Source organism: Styela clava, chromosome 3 (assembly GCF_964204865.1).
Source record: "Styela clava chromosome 3, kaStyClav1.hap1.2, whole genome shotgun sequence".
NCBI classification, from domain to species: domain Eukaryota; kingdom Metazoa; phylum Chordata; class Ascidiacea; order Stolidobranchia; family Styelidae; genus Styela; species Styela clava.
The window spans coordinates 1,459,562-1,479,705 of NC_135252.1; the positions used below are offsets into that span (position 1 = coordinate 1,459,562).

At 34.9% G+C, this 20,144-nt stretch overlaps 1 protein-coding gene across 1 annotated transcript; it reads right to left on the minus strand.

Annotated features, from left to right (window-relative positions):
- Nucleotides 1–11,019: 11,019 nt before the first annotated feature.
- On the minus strand, nucleotides 11,020–18,998 carry LOC120341875 (Golgi phosphoprotein 3-like). The gene is made up of 5 exons (XM_039410433.2): nucleotides 18,762–18,998; nucleotides 17,850–18,060; nucleotides 17,545–17,637; nucleotides 16,400–16,650; nucleotides 11,020–14,145 (listed from the first exon to the last, which is right to left on the minus strand). The coding sequence occupies exons 1-5, from the start codon at nucleotides 18,863–18,865 to the stop codon at nucleotides 13,950–13,952; spliced, it is 855 nt and encodes a 284-aa protein (XP_039266367.1). The 5' UTR covers nucleotides 18,866–18,998; the 3' UTR covers nucleotides 11,020–13,949.
- Nucleotides 18,999–20,144: the final 1,146 nt, after the last annotated feature.

A 20,144-nucleotide genomic window follows, 5' to 3' on the forward strand; every position in this document is an offset into this window, starting at 1 on the left:
TGCAAAAAAGAGAATTGTAATTGATAAACAAGACATTAGCAAACCAAGTCAAAATCCTATTTTTACAATATGTATGAATCAATGTGAAACATAGATAAGACCGAAGTATCTCATAACAATACTTCAAGTAAGGTTTCCACTAAAACTATCAGTTTGAATATTGTTCTAAATGTGGGGTGTCATGGCAAAATACCTAGATGGTTGTTCACCTTGATATTAGCCTCAATACAGCAATAAGTGTAAATTGAAGTCATTACTCATTAATATATCTTAAATTAATACTAAGAGTTAATAATTTGAATACGACACTACAATCAACTAAATAAGTTATGAATATATCAACTCTGTGGATATCAAATTTCAATAAAAGTTTACACAATTGTTTTGCGTATTCAATTGACACTGATCATTTGATGCTGTGTTGAGCAATTCCATGTTTACCAGAGATGGTCATAAGTCCATAACTCAATAATTCACCATTCCATACAATTTTAAATTTATGTTAATAATGAGCGTGAGCTGTGAATTATTGAATATATTCTAAATTGAGTCATAAATCTGTAAATTGTTCTGTAGTGTGGTACAAGTTGATGTACAGATTTATATAGACATAAAATGAGTTTGAAAATAAATCATTGACTGATTAATTGGTTATCTATTCCACATCATTCTCAGAAATCTAGGATAGGAGAGGATTTACATATTTTAATAAACTTTTTTGTCGTCTGTCGTAGTCTACTGTAAAACTTCATGTCCAAAATGATACATTCTATAAATGAATTTAGTCTAAATACAGAAATAGGCAAATGCTGGAATGGGTGGGTACTTGAAGTCTTGTTTTTGGCATATGTTCATGAAACAATTTCTCAGATAATAATTATATGGGTCTTCTGTTCATCAGATGCCATGGCAAATAGGATTTACATGATTATCCCGGAAACAAAACTCTGAAACTATACTAAATTATTCCAGAACCAAATAGACTACCGGTACCTACATCGAACTAAATAAATTTAGAATTGATTCAGAAATGCGATTCATTTTGTACATTCCTAGCTTCAGCTTTTTCTCCGTAACTGCTGTGATGATGTCTCCGTAACGTAAGTACCGTACCGGTAAGGCAGTACTGTGTGATGACAGCATGAACTAGGCTACCATATCCGCATATCCTGATGCCAGTACGGTATCCAACACAAGATTCGAAATTGCGAATACAGGAATCAGAGAATAGACACCCAACAGACTGCAGGATTGACAGACGAATGTATGTTGGGCAGGTGGGGAGTGATCATGTCAGCATGTGTGGTTCGAGAATTCTAGTAGGCCTATTTTATCATCTGAGACCAGTTACATATTTCACAAATTCAGAAATTATTGGCAGTCCCACAGTATCAGCAGTATGAAGAACAGCCAGACAGATGAAAGAGTCACGGCTAACAGCCTGACAGGGTAAGCCAGTACCGGTACCGTACTGTAATTGGAGGCTTCCATTCAGTTACCGGTACCGTACTCCACCGTTGTTACGCTGTCGCATTGTCTGATTGTGATGATTTAACCGGCTTAATGCAGTACCATTACCGTCTGACTGTACGGGTACAGGTACGGTTATAAACTTCTGAAATGTGTACACTATTTGCCACCGGTACCGGTATGCCATTAAATACCAATAAACAAACCGAGTCCCAGAGCTGCAGTACCGGCAGTCGAGAAAAGAACACAGATCGCCAACTAACTGATGGAAGTCGAGAAAAGCGTGGGTCGTACAGGTGTACGTTCATAAATTGGGTTTCACATATTACGGTATCGTCCGTCATATTTGCGCTTTCCGGGAATAATTTTTTCGCGACAAAAAATCAAGACAAACTGAAAATTTTTGGTTACATGTTCCAAAATAATAGTTCCATCACCCACGAAAAATAGATAGGTAAATTCTAACGCTCATTTTTGGAACTAATCGACTTAATATAATGAATAATTTTTGAAAGAGGCTTTCGCGAAAATAGCTCATACCATTTCACATCAACAAAAAGAGACTACGATACAGTAGTATGTTTCACATTTGTCCCAGTGAGTACGGAAGTCGAGAAGTAGTTTAAATTATCAGGGACCATGGCCAACGTACGATTACCAATTCATATCTTGTATTCTCAAATCTCAATGTTTCTTTAGGATAGGATAGGATTCATTTAAGTATTTATCCCCCGGGAGAGGAAAGCCAATAAAACGGCATAATCATATGGCGAACCACGGCCTCTCGTCCGGTATTTCTTCGGTATACCGCCGCGACACAAGCGAGAATAAACTATCATCTCCGATTTCACCAAGTTCCCATTCAAATTCGAGAGTCTATACTAGACATGGGCAAAGTACGGCCCGTGGGCCAAATTCGACCCGTTGGGTAATTCAATCTGGCCCGCCTGATGCTACCACAACCAAACTGACACCAAACTTTACTGTTTTAGTTTAAAATATTTCAAGGAATCTGTTGAATTTGCGGTTAAATTGAGTTTTTCGCATTTGCTTTGTAGCGCTATAAATATAGTTATATAAAATGTGACTTTTTATGTCACACATACTGTTCACTTACATTGCCCGCCATACCAGGTGGGCAATATTTTCGGTCCCTGGTTCAAAAACCTTGCCCACCTCTGGTTTATACTAGGCCTATATAGTATATAACCTAATATATGTATATTGTTTTAATGTAATCAAATACTTATTAAGGTTTCAGCTATTACACGTGCCACATTTTAAAGGTCATTTTGTTTATTCGGTACATATTAGGTTTTCTTTTATAAATATGTATATATATATATATATTCATATTTTATTGTAATTCAGACAATAAAAAGCAGTTAAACCGTAGTAGTATATATTTACGGTTAAACTTTTGAACAGGGGTTACTCGAGCTTCTGGAATGTTCATATTGGTTCCGCTCCACGAAAAAGGTTGAAAACCACTGGGCTAGTGTATTTAGAGAAGCATATGACTGTTCCTGATGTACCACTCTTGAGATGTGGAGGATTTACTAAAATATTGAACTTGTACGATTATTCATTACCTATGTGACTGTATCGGTGGTAACAGTCTCCTGGTAACACGACCTCGACGCCGCATCGTTACTACACAGTCAATTACCAAAACTATGTGTTTATTCATTATTTTATATGTGTGTGTAGTGATGGGATTCAAATTTTTTGTCAGCCGGTGTGTACCGTATATATTCACATATTAAATGAACCAGGTCTATCACTTAATCATGAAATATGGTCGAAATCAACTGCAAATCATCGTACGTGTTCATTCAGAATTTCCCATTCAGTTGTACGAATATGAGCAGCACTTGTTTGTGTCCCCTATGCATTAGCTATCTTTCGACAATTCAAACCTCAAACGACATATTGTAGTAAGTAGTTCAAATTGAAAGCTGAGTTTCTTCAAACCAAAGATACACATTTCAGCAAACTTTGATGACTGGAACATTGTGTATTTATTCTCGGAAATGTTACGCTTTTACTAATGCAAATATTTTAGAAAATGAACGCTAATTTTGACAGACCAGAAATAAACATAAAATTATTTACAAGGCAAAGAATACATACACCAAATAAATTTGAAGTTGTGATATCCCAAGTGATTTTACAAGCAACATTGTCCATTGCCTTTTTAAAATTAATTTCGCGCATTCGTAACCGAGATTTATCTATTTATATGTGTGACGGCCCTTGTTTTATCTGTTAAATGATGTCATGTGATATTGTTTCAAATTTGATATTTTGGCATTGGGGACACTGGGGGCTCTGTAACACTGTCAATCTGTTCTTTTGGGTGTGGCCTGTTAGCGTGTGACCGGTACAGTGTGGTTGTTTTCGGTTGGATTTTGGGTGTCTTGTGTCTGTGGGAGTGCCTTCGGTCTCCGGTGGGTTATCGGGGATGTTTGTTTGTGGTTTTGTTACTGTGGGATTGGGATTGGTTGGATGTTTTTGAGCTGAACAGTGAGCTAATGTTGGGACCATGTTGCTGTTTGCGTGCATGGCCATCGCAGTTCATTTAGTGTTGTATTTTCATTTTTATCATGGAATTAGCTATTATCAGTACTGTTCAAATGTTGTGCACATTTAGAATTGTTTATCGTCTTTTTAAATGCCGGTCATAAGTTAATTTTCAGCCTGAATTGCAAACTGTAGTAGCTAGTTCAGTGTACCGGATTCTAGGGATGGCTCAGAGTAATCAGAGCATAGGAGTGTAAATCTATGTGCTTCAGGATATGACTGGAAGAATATAACTCATATTTTGAAAGCGGGCCACGCGAGCAAAACATCAACTCAATACTCGCTTTTACTAATCGCACTGCAGCAGGTGGAATTCTTCGTTATTGAATTCAGCAATACTATTTCTTTACTTTCCATGAGAGCTTGTATTACATATTTGAGTTCAAACACTTGTTTCAGCACTTTTCCGCGACTCAGTCATCGGACCACGGTGTAATATGGAATGTCATCAAAGTCTGCATCCAAGCTGTGCAGTAGCTTGTGAAACTCTCTGTGGCGCAGGCGCACTCGTTTGGAACGAATGAAGTTTTATTGATAACTGACATGGCATTTTTATTGACTTAACACAAGGACCATTTTGGTGTATTCTGCAATGGAACTGCATAATGGTGTCATTCCCGACTTTACTTTGAGTTGGAGTAAGTTTGCTAAACCCTGTTGTCTCCCACTCATTAACGGGGCGCCATAACCCAAGCCCGCTTCATTATCTGAGGCACGCGTTGCATTTGCGGGAGAGTAAACAAACAATTACATTTTGTGTTGTTTCGTCATAAATATTGACCAGAATATTTATTTGACATATTGTTATATCCCTGAATTTACTGGTGTTTACTGAATTTACTGGTGTTGTGGCTAGCTGAGGCAACAGGCTAAGTTGAATAATGTGCTTGGCTAGTCTAAATTGTTAACTGGTTTTCTTTTTTTGGTCGGGAATATAGGCTAACAAAATATGCGTCATATAGAAAACTAAAAATCGAATGAGAAATCTATTAGCATAGGCTGGCTATGTCCGATAACTAAATATTAATGCTAAGGTTGAACATTATAATTCCTGCCGGTTTTTATTTTGCAACCAGCCTAAACAGTATTACAAAAATGCTGCCTATATGTCAGAAAATTTAGTAATTACCCCCCTGTATCTCAAATTAGGTAAAATTCGGTAATCAATCAATCTGCAGGTATTAATAAGTTATTGGACACGTCGGTGTACATAACGATCGTTTAATAGTATGTTGTTGTTCTTGTTAGTCTTCTCTTTGGTCATGACGAAATCGCTTTTTTCTTCGAATACTTGACCAATTGCTTTGAAATTGTCCATATATTTTCACAGCTCTCTTGTTTTGTATACATGAGTTTGAAAAGAAGGTGCTCCAGAAGTATGCGCACCAAGATGTCGCATTACCTCAACCCTAACCTGGTACACAACCAGAGTTCAGGTTGTGCGCATACTTCAGGAGGTCCGAAAAGAAAGCTGACTAATTCAATGACATTAAACAACATGATAGGCAACTCTGACGTCACTCCATAAGACTACATGCGAAAGATTGTATTTCATGATACGCTCCAATGCACATATTTCTCGTCGCCTTTCGCGACCGTTTTCCGCTTGCTTTTGCTAATCGGCGTCCTCTTCACGTTTAGTACCTGCCTTTTTGCGCCTGTAACGTAAGAAAATAGTCTCTATATCTAAGAAGTTTTGCTCACTTGGAAAGCTGGAATGACATACAAGCTGTAAAGAGTAAAATGGACATCATAGACTTTTTTTTTATCAGAGAAGATTACAAACGCGATAGCGTAAAGATTTGTGTGGGACATTTTGCAGATAATGACAAAGTTCAAAGGTAGTAATTTTAATGTTTGCGCTTAAACATTGAAATTTCATTTAAAGAGGGTGTCATACAAAACAGCAAAACTGTTTTTACTTTTCTTAACGGTGCTGTGATACAATTCCATAACACAAAGTTTGAACCTATCGAACTTGCCTTAGTAGGTGAATTTTTTGGACAAATTTATTGTGAGGGATTTCGCATGTAATTCTCATTGATTGGTGGCTGTTTATAATTCCTATTAATTGTGAATTCTGATTATAACAAAGAATTTACTGGCACTTTTTTCTTGTCAATACTCCAAGCTGAGGTAATAAACATGACAATACATTTATGTCATCTGGAAGCAAAATATGCACACTAATTAAAAGTTTGACACATTGAGATAATACATCATTACAGAAAATACAAGTTAAAGATATGTATGACCATCACATGGTAATTAAAATTAAAATTAATAGGGGCTGTGGAGTATGAAAAGTTCAAGACAAAGAAAAGAACAAAAGTTCATAGCTCATGAACTCTCAATTTTGCCTCCATTGCTTTGTGAAGGCCAATATATTCCCAGTGGCTGAATTGGTTTACCTTTATGATAGCAACAATTTTGTATTTAATACGGCAAGATTTTTTTCAATTTAATTGAAGTGATATTATTTCCCAAAGCAATGCTTGAATTGTCTAGAATAGATCAGTGGTGTCAAACTCATGGGGTTTCGAGAGCCGCATTGCATGTTGGAAATTGTAAAAAGGGCCGCAAACAGTTTTTGATAATGTATACTTGAAAGATATTTTCAAGATAGTTTTAGTTTGTGACATATATTAGGATGCAACTAAACAGTTGGATTAAGTTTTATTATTTTCTTTAATTTCAAATGCAATTTCATGTTATTATTTGCATTCCACTATTATTGCAAGTTACTGTATTTGTTACAAAAAATCATAAAATTCTATGTACAACCATCAAAATCATTTTTGAACAAGCTTTGGATAAGGAAAGAATAATACATACACTAAAAAAATGACTTAATCTAAATATATGAACCTAAAATTAACAAAAATACTACAATATAAACTCAATGTTTTTTAATTACATTTGTCCTGACGTTTGGCATCTTTTTTGTGTCACCAGCATACTAAGGCCAGGATGAAATAATTTTATAGTACCAACTCTAACTAACGAGGTCACATGATCATGGGTTAATCTGGATCTTTGCGAATGTTTAATTAATTCCAGTAATGCAAAAAAGTTACTTTTATCATTTCATGTATAGATCAGTAAAAAACAAATGACAGATTTTTACGACAAGACATTTCGCGCCACATTGCATGGCATAGGATTGCTTGAATTATTATTGATATTTAGTAACAAAAAAGTTGTATAATTATATTAATATACAAACATATGGAAATTTTCTGTTCGAAGTTGGTCTTCGAATTTGTCATATTGACTGCTAAGCTTATTGTGTTTTTTCATTGTACTGATGGAAATATGACAAATTAAACAATGTGCTTCAGAGAATTTTTGTGAAATGCAGAAATATTGCAACTCCCATTTTCTTCGAAAATGCCACCTTCTTCATGTACTTTGCGTTTAATTTAATCACTCAAGTGTTTTATTCAAGTATTCTTTCGCTAGCTTGTTTTCTGTGTGAATATTCAATTTCACTTTAAAAAGTTTGAAAAATCTGTTACATTTAGATAAAAAAACTTCCAAAATACTTTTACAATTATTATTAAGCGTTCGAGGCCGCACTGGAAGTTCTCTGGGCCGCGAGTTTGGTCTAGATTGAAGTTGTCCAAAATATATACCAGTATTTTATCATGAATCATGATTATACCCTTTCCTGAATTTCCTCTACAGTACTACCAAAAGTTGATGGACCAATTATAACACAGGTGTAGTGAGTGACCCGAAATCTTCATTTTTCAAAGCTGTTTTAAGTATGCCTGGCATGTTTTGTGCTTTTTCACAAATAAAACCGCTCATGCAATCTTACGCATTGGAATTTTTAGTTATTTTCCTCAAGCCTTGCAGGATGTAGGGGCCATACACAACTCTACCGGAGGGTCAAATGCATTTGCATGCCTCCATAGGTTGTTCTTCTATTGCAAACATTTATGGAGTATTCTAATTATATTTCTTGGAATCACACTGTCACTGATATGTCGCCAGACTTCTGATATCTCCCCTTCTGCTACAGTTGTCTTGTGAATAAATAATAGGAAATTGAGATTAGACGAATAGTTGAAAGTTTTGCTTTATGTCGGCTTAATTTCTTGATTGATATACTTACTATTTTTGCTATTGCCGCTTGTGCTGCAGGAGTCTCACAATGCTAGACAGGTTTTTCCACAACATTCACATCTGAAGAAAGAGAGGAGATTTATTAATTTTCGTTAAGAATAAATAAAGCAGTCTATATGATTTAGAATGGAAAAGCTAATAAATCCAATATCCCATGTCTATGTAAAATATGTTTTACTGAATATGGTATATAAACCAACTAATAAAAGGGTTTAGTTAGAAAATTACAAGCATTCTTATACTTGAGAGATCAGACTATACAATATAGACCGGTATGAGTAAAATGTTAGGTGAACTTGTTAACCCTTTGATTCAATACGCAAATAAAAGTTATTGAGCAATAGTATGTTACAGCAATGAGTATATATCCTCACTGATTAAAAAATCTAACTGGAGGTGCATGAACTATTTGAAACCATAAGGGGTAAGTAAATATGCAATTTCGGCAAATGGACAACTACGTACCGTACTGAATTAATAACTTCGTAGTATTTGACAAAAGCTGGCTTTCCCACATGTACTAAACAGTGCGATGCCCGGGTGTGATATACAACAATAGTATTTACCTTACCTATTTCCAATTTCTTTCACCTCAACTTTACAAAATATCATTAAAATCGACAACAACTGTCAAAGCAGGCACGAACACCATTCGTGCTATTCCTTGAAAGCAGCACACATCCGCTCGTTTTCGTCTCGTCAAGTATGTGCATTGGAGCGTGCTATCGGATACGATCTTCGGCCAAAAATGGCGGAGTTGCGCATCATGTTGTTTAATGTCATTGACTAATTCAACCAGATATTTGACTGAAAAATACCACAATGCTCGCTTGATATGTCTGCAAGTTGGGTCGGTGATAATCTAAAACGGTATTTTCTTCGTTATGAAGGGTTTGAAATTTTACACTAAATGTAGATATAGTAAGATTTTTGCACGTTTTAGTGGTTTTTGCATGTTTTGTATTGCACTGTTTCGTCTGTTTGTGGCCCGCGAAAAATACAAAAATAATGGTGGGGCCCGCGAAGCCGACAACCTTGGACCACCCTGTTCCAACAAATCAATGCCTATAGTCGCGCTTTTTAATTGAGACAATGGCTGCAAGTTCTTCGGGGATTTCAAAATCATTATTAACTCCTCGCAAGAAGATTTCCAATTGAGCAGCAGACTTGATATCGATGCTTTTGCCAAGCGCCAATGACTGTGATGAAAAATGCCCCGTTTTCGCAACTGAAGTTTCTTCTATAAAATGTCCAATCCGAACAATTCATTCTCCGCCTAAGAATGGCTTAGAATTTAGATCGTGCTGCGATTATTACTGCCACCAAGTAGCTCGCTTTCACATCTGAGTGGCTCATGCTAGTGGAGAAATCGCTCCTGTCGCTGTTGAGGGGATGACGGGCAGGCAGAAATTCAAAGATAGGACTTCCATTGACACCATTTGTCAACTAAGCTTTCCTCCGAAAAATCGAATTGGCAAGTTTTCAGCCATTCATCAGCGGTTCGTGTTCTGATTGGTGTCGAGTCGATGTTCGAAAACCAAATTGAAATGATTGTTGGTATGGCTGTAAGTTTCCTAATTTTTAATTGAAGCGATTCGAATCAACATCCATTCCAATCGATTCAAAGCAATTTCAGGAAAAGACTCGATTCTATATAAAAAAATAAAAAAAAAACAGTCGTAATACGGGGCAATTCACGAGGCGGCGTTCTCAATATCGCCCAAAAGCGTTTTGCCGAGTTGCAACACGCCCCAGGGTTGTTACATTGAATACAGCACAGTTTCGAAGAACCTATAGTTTTGCCCAATTTTGTTTGTCGCTTTAAAGTGTTAAAAAGTTTTACAAAGATGCCGTTATATATATAAAAGTTTCCATACATTACCAATATATATATATACAGTATATATATAATATTATGATAATAACAACATCATTGACTTTAACTCAATTTTTTTCCAGTTTCCGTTCTGGTAAAAGGTGCAGTCTCATAAAAATTACAGCAAAAATTTGCAGAAACAACTGGTTTGCCAGCTGTTTTCGAATAGTTGTATACGACCGGAGTTTTAACCTTAATTCCCACTACGCAAGTTTTGGATTTTTTTTGTGGACTCACTCGTCACTGATGGCTATTATTTTAACCTAGGGAACGCTCATTTTCTCGGCTCGAATTAAAAACGTTGCACTATCCTCTACGGGTCAGACTCAGAGACTCTTTGTCTTTGGTGTGTTGTCATTTTTGTGCATATTCTCCATGAAATTCACTCCAGTTTCATGATTGACGAGTTTGCTGCCACAAAGGCGCGAAAGGTATCAACTAATAAACGTATGCATACACACGCGCGTCTCACATGAACATATTTTCAGGAAATAGATGTTTATTGCTACACAGTATCTCTGAACTAACAATACCTTTGATGTTAGTTCGAGCCAAAATTAATAAATCTCGAGTTTGCCATCGGGCAACAGGTCTCTTGATAAGGCACCGCGTGCATGTAAAAAAAATTCTGTTCAACCATTCTCATACCCAAACTGCTGACCAAAAACAAGCCACATAACTCTGTGATCCATCCGCTTTATGAAAAGGATTTTCTTCTATATTGGGTAAAATGGGAAAATTAAAAGTCGGCTTATTAACATCTGGCCGCACTGCCATATTCATGATCTGCCCTCCACAGTTCTTTTTACACAAAATATTTTCACCTTTTATATATATATATATACACATGTCAACCTCAATGGATTGAGGTTTTATTCATCAACAGGAACCCTTGGAAGAAAAAATTAAGACTTAACTAATTCAAACTCCTAAGTCACTGAAGAGTATTTAAAGAATCATTCCAGCAGAGCATTTTATTTAAATGCCTAACAAGAATATCATCAATATACAGTAAAATGAAGCGTCTATATATTGTCTACCATTAATGGGATAAAAACGTTAAGGCCAAAGGTTTTGTAAATTCGCGAATTGTACAAAATATACGGTAACAGCATACTTTGGCTGTACATCGGTGTTAAAACATACAATTGTACAATTAAAGAATTACATATTAACATTGTTCATAATTATTTTAAAGAGCAGTATAAAGCTTGCCTGTTGACTCTGCTAGAATTTCAGAGTTTTGAATATAAATATTTGTTTATAGAACTTTTGTCTCAAAAGACAAAAATTGACTAATCCTCATTTTCAAACACAATCTCGCTCTTCCCTTTTGTTGAATTCTCAAAACATAAATATCTAAATATGTCAGGAACGTCATGTTACAATTTCAAAATGAGAGAAAGAGAAGTGAATTGTAGAGACCATCAGATTAATGCGAAAAAAAATTCTCTCGAAAGGAAAAAATGCATATTGCTGGGTTCCAAACAACATAAAAAAGCTGAAAAGCATACCGTTAAAATACAATGTATTAGCATTTAGTTTTACACTGTTTCAATTAATTAATTTTTGACAATACAGAGTAGGCCAATGTGCTGTTTGAATAAAAGGATGATATAGCTGTGCTTCAATTCACTAATTAAAAATGTTGAATAAAAGGCATGTGGCAGAACAGTAACTTATAATGTCACACATATATTCCAAAAGCAAATTTTTATCTAACTACAAGTGCAGAAAAACACAACCAATGATGGACCAAGGGTGGGCAAAAATACAACATACCAGAATTATTTACTAGCGCTGATTCCAATGACAAATAAGTTGCAAAAACTAAACACCATACTTGAAATGCACAAAAATATCTGAACTAAGTTTTATTATATGTACGATGGCGAGTCTCCTACTTTTGCAATCGAACCCAGTGAAAAAACACAACACTACAATGTACATACCACAAATAGCTCAGAATATCCAATGACATGGACAGAAAATAAGCGAAGAGAGGCACAAAAAGAGTAATAAAGCGTTTGGAAAGTTAAATAAAAGATTTGTACTAGCATAATATCTACATTTTACATCATCCGGATACAAAATTATATTAGTGTTAAAAGAATTTAAAAATATCAACAAGAGCATGCACTGGTTTTCCTATCTAAAAACTTTATTTGGACAACATTCCAATCACAAAAACGGATTCATCATCGCCAAAATGAAGATAATTGAATCACTTAAACCCAATTAAGTTCAGTCAAACTCTGGAATAAAGATGAGTTGCAATGTATATATTCATTTCATTATCTTGCCATTGTCATGACACAAGCTAGATGTTAACAAATTGGTAGGATATGCTTTTTCAGTAAAATGTGGATATATCATGATTCGACACAATTTAAATGAATTACAAACAATTCCATAAATCCCAACTATACATATATGTATATCCCTGCATTGTGATGCACTGCAGTCTATATACAACCGATAAATGGATAACAAAAATGATGTCTTTGTAAGAGTATGTGGACAACTAGAATATATTGTCTATAGGAAAATTTATTCTTGTTGAAATCTTGTAGTCAATGCAAAGTTATCACATGTGATGCCTGTATATTGATTGATACACCACTGCTCAACATTCAAATTTCCAACTGGAAACTTCAAGTGAAATGTTTTGTACAATAGCTTGAACCAGGGGTCGGCGACCTACGGCCCGCGGAGCAATATAATCCAGCCCGTGACGCTTCACTGAATTATAATAACAAAACAGCTGTTTTGACGATTATATTTTTCATGTTACACAATTCATTGTAAGACGCGTATAGACTAAATTATATTATATTCTAACAAGTATAAAATACAGTTACTCGTTTAATCAGCCTATATAATTTAATTATATTTAGACAATTGGGAACATAACGCAGAAAAGTTGTTGCAAAGGGTTCAATGGCGCCGAAAATGCAATGCAATAAGAAAATAAATCTATATTCTATTCGAGAGATGTATCACTGCTTCATTTTTATTATAAAAAGTAGCATCTGTTAGGTTTTCAACTTTCTAAAAATATGTGCGGCCCGCCAATGACTTGCAACCTTTATTTTGGCCCGCAAGCAACAAAAGGTTGCCGACCCCTTGCTTAAACAGAATGCAATCTGTGAATACTGTTTCATATTTCTTGGAAACAGCAACAAGACAACTTCACTTTCCATCAAACATAAAAAAATTACATCAATAAATAAAATAAGTTTTAATTTTGGCCCTATAAAACAGATATCAGATATAATACATACTGGAAAGCTGTATATGACATTGTATCAATGTACAACACAAAAATAACTACCGTAATTTACTTTGCAGCACTGTTTTTCAAGTGATTTCAGGATATAAATATGGTGGCATTTCGATTACAATGTGTGACTTATGATTTAAGGCAATGCTCCTCAATATTTCGACCATCTGGCTGCTCCTATGAGATTAGTTTCACTGAGCCTTTGCTTTGACCTGAATATCCACACTGAAGAAAAATACTTCAACAAAGCGATAATGATTTAAGACCTTGTAAGAAAAAGGTGTGAATACAATGTCAACATCTGGGGGAATCAGGTTTATGGATTGAGAAACACCAACTAAATGGAACTAATCCTAAGATGCTGTAACGAGCGATGGGTCGATTTCGCCTTGGAAATAAAATATATATTTTGCTTTCACATCATTTTGAATAATGATAAAGTATCAAACAGCACCACGATTCGAAGCTAGGAAACGATTAGTTTCCAATTGATAATATAAAAATGGACCAAGTTTCATATAAACAATTGTGTTACGGACGAAATACGAGTCATTTCATTATCGCAAGAATTTGTTTTAAATTTTTGTGTGTGTGCATTCTTCAAATTTATTTTAAATAAACTCCCACAACTGCCCATAGTAACTCATTATTGCTGTTCCGTAATCCTTGTTCTTCTGGGTTCAGATCGAGCAAAAAGCGAACTCTTCTCATAGCAGTGTCGTAGTCTTCATCTGACAAAGGTTGAAACGCATTTTCGAGAACATCACTGGAATGAGCCAAGTAGAGCAGAGCAAGTGTACGACTGTTGAGAGAAAACAAAAACACTTACTATAAAAATATTAAAGGGAGCATGAAAATAAAATCATTACAGGCCAAAATGTGATTTAGACCAGTGGTTCAACTGGACCAGTGATACAACTTCATCGCCCCCTAGCACTACAAAAAAATGTGAAGTCAGAAACGAATATATTACAGACCAAATAAGAAGACAAATCATATTTTATAGTGTTTTTCAATGAGATGGATGAGACACATCAATGAGACACAATCTAATATCACCCCGTTTACTGATGGAAAGGCGATTTCTTGTTTTGATAATAATAGAAGCACGGCTGAAAATCCCTTTTTCACCATATGAGAGGTCGGAAATGAAAGGATCCAGGGTTCTACCTCCTCAAAAACCGCCGTCCTAAATTCACCCCATTTCACATTAAAATAATGAAAACAAATTTAATTTTCTCGAACTTTTAATAATGATTTCCGTACATCTCATTCATCCATACAGCCTGATGACCTGTACCAAAATACATTATATATAAAGATTTTCGGTAAAATTCATCATCGATTCCTCATCGTACCATGGCCTCCAGGTTATAGAATTAATCAGCCATTCGTTTAGATTCCTGGACTCGGATGTGGCAAAAGCCGTGATTGACTATCGGCTACGGCCCAGGGGTCGGCAAATTTTATGTCGCTCGCGGGACAAAATTAGGGGTTGATAGTCTTTTGCGGGTCGCATATATTTTTTGAAAGTTAAAAACGGAACAGCGCGCAAAAACTGCGACAATTCATGAACTCAACTCAGTCGTCTTATTAAAAAAATTATTACAATGGCATTTGATGTGACACTGTCTTGTTGCTGCATCACGCTTAATAGCCTTACGACGCCAAGGAACAATTTCTAAATGGGCATGACTAATCCTAGTTCTTTGCTTGTTCTTTGTAATGTTCATTTTCGAAAATAATTGTTCGCACAATATTTTCGCATGGTTTTTAAAATTTTGATAAAAATTTTCCTTAGAAAGATACATTTTTACAAAAATTAGGCAGTGATGATTCTCTCGAATATAATATGAATTTTATTTCCTCATTGCATCGCAATATATTTGAATATTTACTGCGATATTGAACCCCTGCACTCAGCATCAACTTTTCTGTGTGTTGTCATTTGCCTAATTATAATTAAATTATAGGCTCATTAAACGAGTAGCTGTTCACTAAATTGTTAGGATATGCTATAATTTAGTCTAAACGTGTCTCACGATAAATTCTGTTACGTAAAAAATGTAATTTACTCTTGAGCGTAGATTATAAATAAAATCAATTCATTGTCAAAACGTCGTTTTGTCTGCGTATTGGATTTTCCCCGGGCATAGACTTTCTTGTTTACTTCGTGACATTGGTCAATCAGCAAGATGCAAAAATAAACGTAACAATGCCCCCTTTTGCATCCGCTCAGACGCTTTTTTCGCTCAGACAGATTTTCAGGCGTGGTCGTAAACATTACCTCAATTTCTCTGTTTTTGAATTAGATTCGTTTGTTTTTAGTTGTGTTTCGGAAATTTAAATAAAAATCAAATAATTCAATGATCACTTTGTCTTCCTAGGAGTTTCAGTTTAATTGTAGTAATCAAAAATTAAAGTGAAAATAGCTGTGATAGACTAGGCTAAAATTCTTTACCGGTAATTTAAAAAAATAGATTGTTGAATGGTATGTATTCGAATGATAGTTTGAAATACCCCATTTTACAGGCGACAACTCGCGAAACCACTCTTAAAATAAGCACCGAAAATTTTAAAATGGTAAAGCATAGAAAGAATTTTCCGGGGTTGAAGGTCGGGGAAAGGTCCATTTAATGGAGCGTCCGGCCGTATTTTGTCGACCAATAAGGTAAGCAAACTACCGTGCCTTACGGCAGCAATTCTTTCGTGTGTGATAATTGCCCACGTGATTCAAACCTACGAAAGCACGCAGAGTACAGTAATCAAGTGCACGATGCGCCGAACAAAACCAGGTTTCGCGAAAATAAAATAGAGGAATTTGTTATTTATGTGGGCTTCCCACCCACATACAGTTACAAATCATGTAAACCGCCAGAGTTTCACCCAACCAGTAATATTGGCACAAAGTTCAACAACACAAATCACTGATTAGCAGGAAAGCAAAAAGGAGTGAGCATGATTGATTTTTCAAATATAACTAAAGTAATGCATCACTTGAGGTTTCATATGTTTTACACTGTAAAAAAGAAGTTACTATAGTATGAGAAACTGACCGATCCATCTTTTCAACATCATTTGGCCATTTAGTTAAAACAGCATCTTGAACTCTTTTTAGAAGGCTTGCTTTTACATCATCATTGACAACAGGATGTGTGGTCATGTCGAATAAAACAAAATTCTGTTTTGAAGTTGTTAGAACTCCTTTCTCAACAAGGTTCTTGGCAAGGCGTTCCCGTACATTTCGTAATTGATATTGCAATTTTAAAGGATTCCACGTTTCTCCAGACAGCAGATCTATCCATCCCTGCAAAATATTAATCATCGGAACAAAGTTACAAGATTGAATCTGATAATCTTCATTATCAAATACCCACTCATCACCGAAATGAAAAGTGTATATTGTGCAGTTGGTGCTATATGTTTTCAATAAGGGGGTCTGGTTATTTGAGTAGTTTTTGACGTTAGAAGCGATGTAAAATTAATTCTCTATGAAATTATGGTTTCATTTGTAACATTCTAACTCTGTACTTTCTTGTGGTTTAAACAGTTTGAATCTTATTCAAGTAGTCATAAAAGGCTTTTCTTTTGTAACTCAGTATACTCAAATTTTTTAGGATAATATTTAAAAAAAACTGTATAAAAAAACCTTGAAATTAAATAATTTGGCACCACATCAAATTTGGAACGATTGAACTCAATAATGGTTACCATAAACGGGCATTCAGTTCGAATATTAGTTCACCTCTTCGACTAGGAATGGGTGGTTTGATTTAGCCAACAATATGCTTGATAGAGATATTTTCTATGTCACTATATTGGAATAAAGCAGACACAAATCCTCTGGGCTCCTTCATAGACTGGTGTCATACAAAGTTCATTATATACACATCGGACCATTCGAAGAAGGAATTCTCTTCTTTTCGTTGTTGGGAGTTGTTGTTTCAGGAAAAAAATGAAAGTTAGTATAACTGGAAGTTTTTCATCGGAGCAATTACATTTTTTGAACATTTCAGGTGAAATCAAGGAATTGTGAGTATTCTAATTTCTAGTATTTATTCCGCTTGACATCTATATATTGGATATCCAACGGAAGGAAATTTAATTCAAAATAGCACCTGCGCAAATGTTGCCCGCCCAGTAATTTGCATCCTGATGTAAAATATTTTCAAATATTATTAGACCAAAGAACAATGTATACCTGAACTGATTCTTCTGTTTCTCCTTTCTTAATATGTGTCAAAGCTTCATCTAAGATAACATCCCCAGTAGGTGCGTCATTTTTACATCGTACCTGGAATTCAGAGTTTTGCGTAAAAAAATGTGTACGGTAAGTAAAAAAACAATATAAAGAAAATTTAGTCTAACAACTCTAATACCTAAACCTCAATTCCCTAAATAAGTGGTACAACTTCAGGCTTGCTTGCTATGACTACTATAAAATCTGTTCAAAATGAGTAATTAAAAATAAAACTTCTAAAGATTGGTGAAGAGATGTTTCTGAACCTTCCTATCCAACAATTTTCTTTTCCTTGCTTGTTGCCTTTCAAGCTGAATCCTTCCACGCAAAGCAAGTTCAACCAGAATGCAACCTCTTAATCCTGATGATATGCAATCATTCCAAAATGATGTGTAACCTTCACGATCTTTCAAACCCATCAGAAGAACTTCTTCCATTAAAGTTAATCGCATAGACTTGTCCCCACTATCAGACATTCTGAAATAGAGTATGCACACAGTCAGTAAAAACACAGAATAACTAGCGATGGGTGTCTGAGGTCTCTATGTTAAAATTGAAATACAACACCATTCAAATAAAGAACAATGAACATGAAATAAAAATGCACAGTAGGTTGTAGCTATTGTTTACAATTAATAAGTATCCACGATCGGTGCAATGTGTTAATAAGCGACAAGAACATGCTTACTATTGATTGTATGGCTGATCAGTAGGGCTGGTTATGATTAACCGATTTTACACACCATTCTGAGTTTCTGACGTATATTTACTTGAAAAATAATAAAAAACACTTTGTCTACCGCAAATATATCTCCCATGGTGTTTAATTCAAAAGAAAATCAACAACTCAATTGATGAACAGCAGGAAAATGCAAAGAATAATTTAGAAATTATTATTGCCATCAGCTATTTTAATTTAACACAAAAAAAGCCAACAAATGAAAGCAAAAGAATGCATTACGGTGAAATAAACAAAAAAATCGTTCTCAGTTTACTCTAAATTAATGCAGTTATCATGAACGGTGACCTAGTGAATATCTGTTCTTGACCTCCACAATGCCGCTCTGTGCCCTCCTATATGTGGAGGGATAATTTTGAGAAATTCTTGGCTAGAGCATTTCTGATGCAATAGATATAACGTAGGCAAAATGAACTAGACATAAAAATGAACTACAAACCTATCATCATCACTTTTCTCGTCATCACTACGACTTTCTTTCTTTTTCATCTGGGCTGCAGCCATAGTAGCTTCTGTCTTCCGTTGAATGAGCCCAGAAGACATGATGATAATCTTGTGTATTACAACTTCAAATTTCCTAAACCTCAAGTAAGCAATAAAAAATTACAGACTGTATGTTTTTGCAGGTGTATCACATAACCTATATTATATAAGTCATCAGCTGTAAATGAAATTGGCATGTCAAAAACAATTGCATAAAATTGGTCTAAGGAGACTAAAGTTGTAAAACAGGAATAAACTCATTCTACTGTTTAATAAGAACTAATCATAACCACCATAACAATTTACACACAAAAAAATGTGTTCGATCAATGCTGTAAATTGCCTGATGAGGCCTGACATTGGCCACAACAATTAAAAATCATAATTTGTGAATATGTGCAGCATTTAAGCACGGCTTAATAAGACTAAATAAAAAATATTCATATTTGCTATAATACACCAATTGAAAAGCAATAGAGAAGAAATAGTAAGTCTACAATTTATATTACTACAAATCAACTACAAAGATTATTTGAGTTACTGTAATTTTTACCACAACTTTGTGAAACACCTTTAGACCTTTGACTAGGTTGCTTCTGAAATAAGAAACTTACGGTACATACTGTTTGGAACATGGAAATGTAATTTCGCAGTTAATCTGACCAAGGACATACTACTGGTAATGAGTTATATTGTTTCTCGAACATTATTAATTTGAAAACCTCAAAACTTTTTTTAATGCACCAGTATTTCATAACTGTGTAGTATTCATTGATGGAAGAAACCTTTTCACATTGAGGTGTTATGAAAATATGCTATGGCTAAGATAATATAAGAATCATTATTCTCAAATACAATCTCACTGATTACGATAATGATATTCCCTGCGATACGACACAGTGTAACCATGGATGAACTGACAACTATTATATTGTTATATATATGATATAAATAACTCTAATATTTTACTCTAACTGAAGCCTAATACATACTATAAGTCATTTAAAAGCTCAATAATTTCATGGCATAGTCAAGTAGTGCAATTACAGTCTTCATCTTAAAATTTGTCAACTAGAAATACCAGATTTTGCCTGAGGGGAAAGATGTGTCACAAGTGATGATAGTTCATGTTATAAGAACAGATATGTTCCTTTGCCTCAGGCACTTCTATAAAATATTACCAAATAAGTTGAAAAACCAAGAATGAGGAATTGTTCCAAACTGAAGAGTCTGAGCCCTACAAAACATCTTCTTTATAGATTAAAATAAAACAGAACTAACAGAATTAACTTGGTAATGAAATAATGACATTGATACTGTGTCATCTTAACCAGACAAA

Coding starts and splice junctions, on each gene's coding strand:
- LOC120341875 (XM_039410433.2), bottom strand. CDS start 18,865: ATGTCTTCTGGGCTCATTCAACGGAAGACAGAAGCTACTATGGCTGCA. Junction 17,638..17,849: donor GAAAATTGTTGGATAGGAAG/GTTCAGAAACAT, acceptor TCTGAATTCCAG/GTACGATGTAAAAATGACGC. Junction 16,651..17,544: donor AAACAGAAGAATCAGTTCAG/GTATACATTGTT, acceptor AATATTTTGCAG/GGATGGATAGATCTGCTGTC.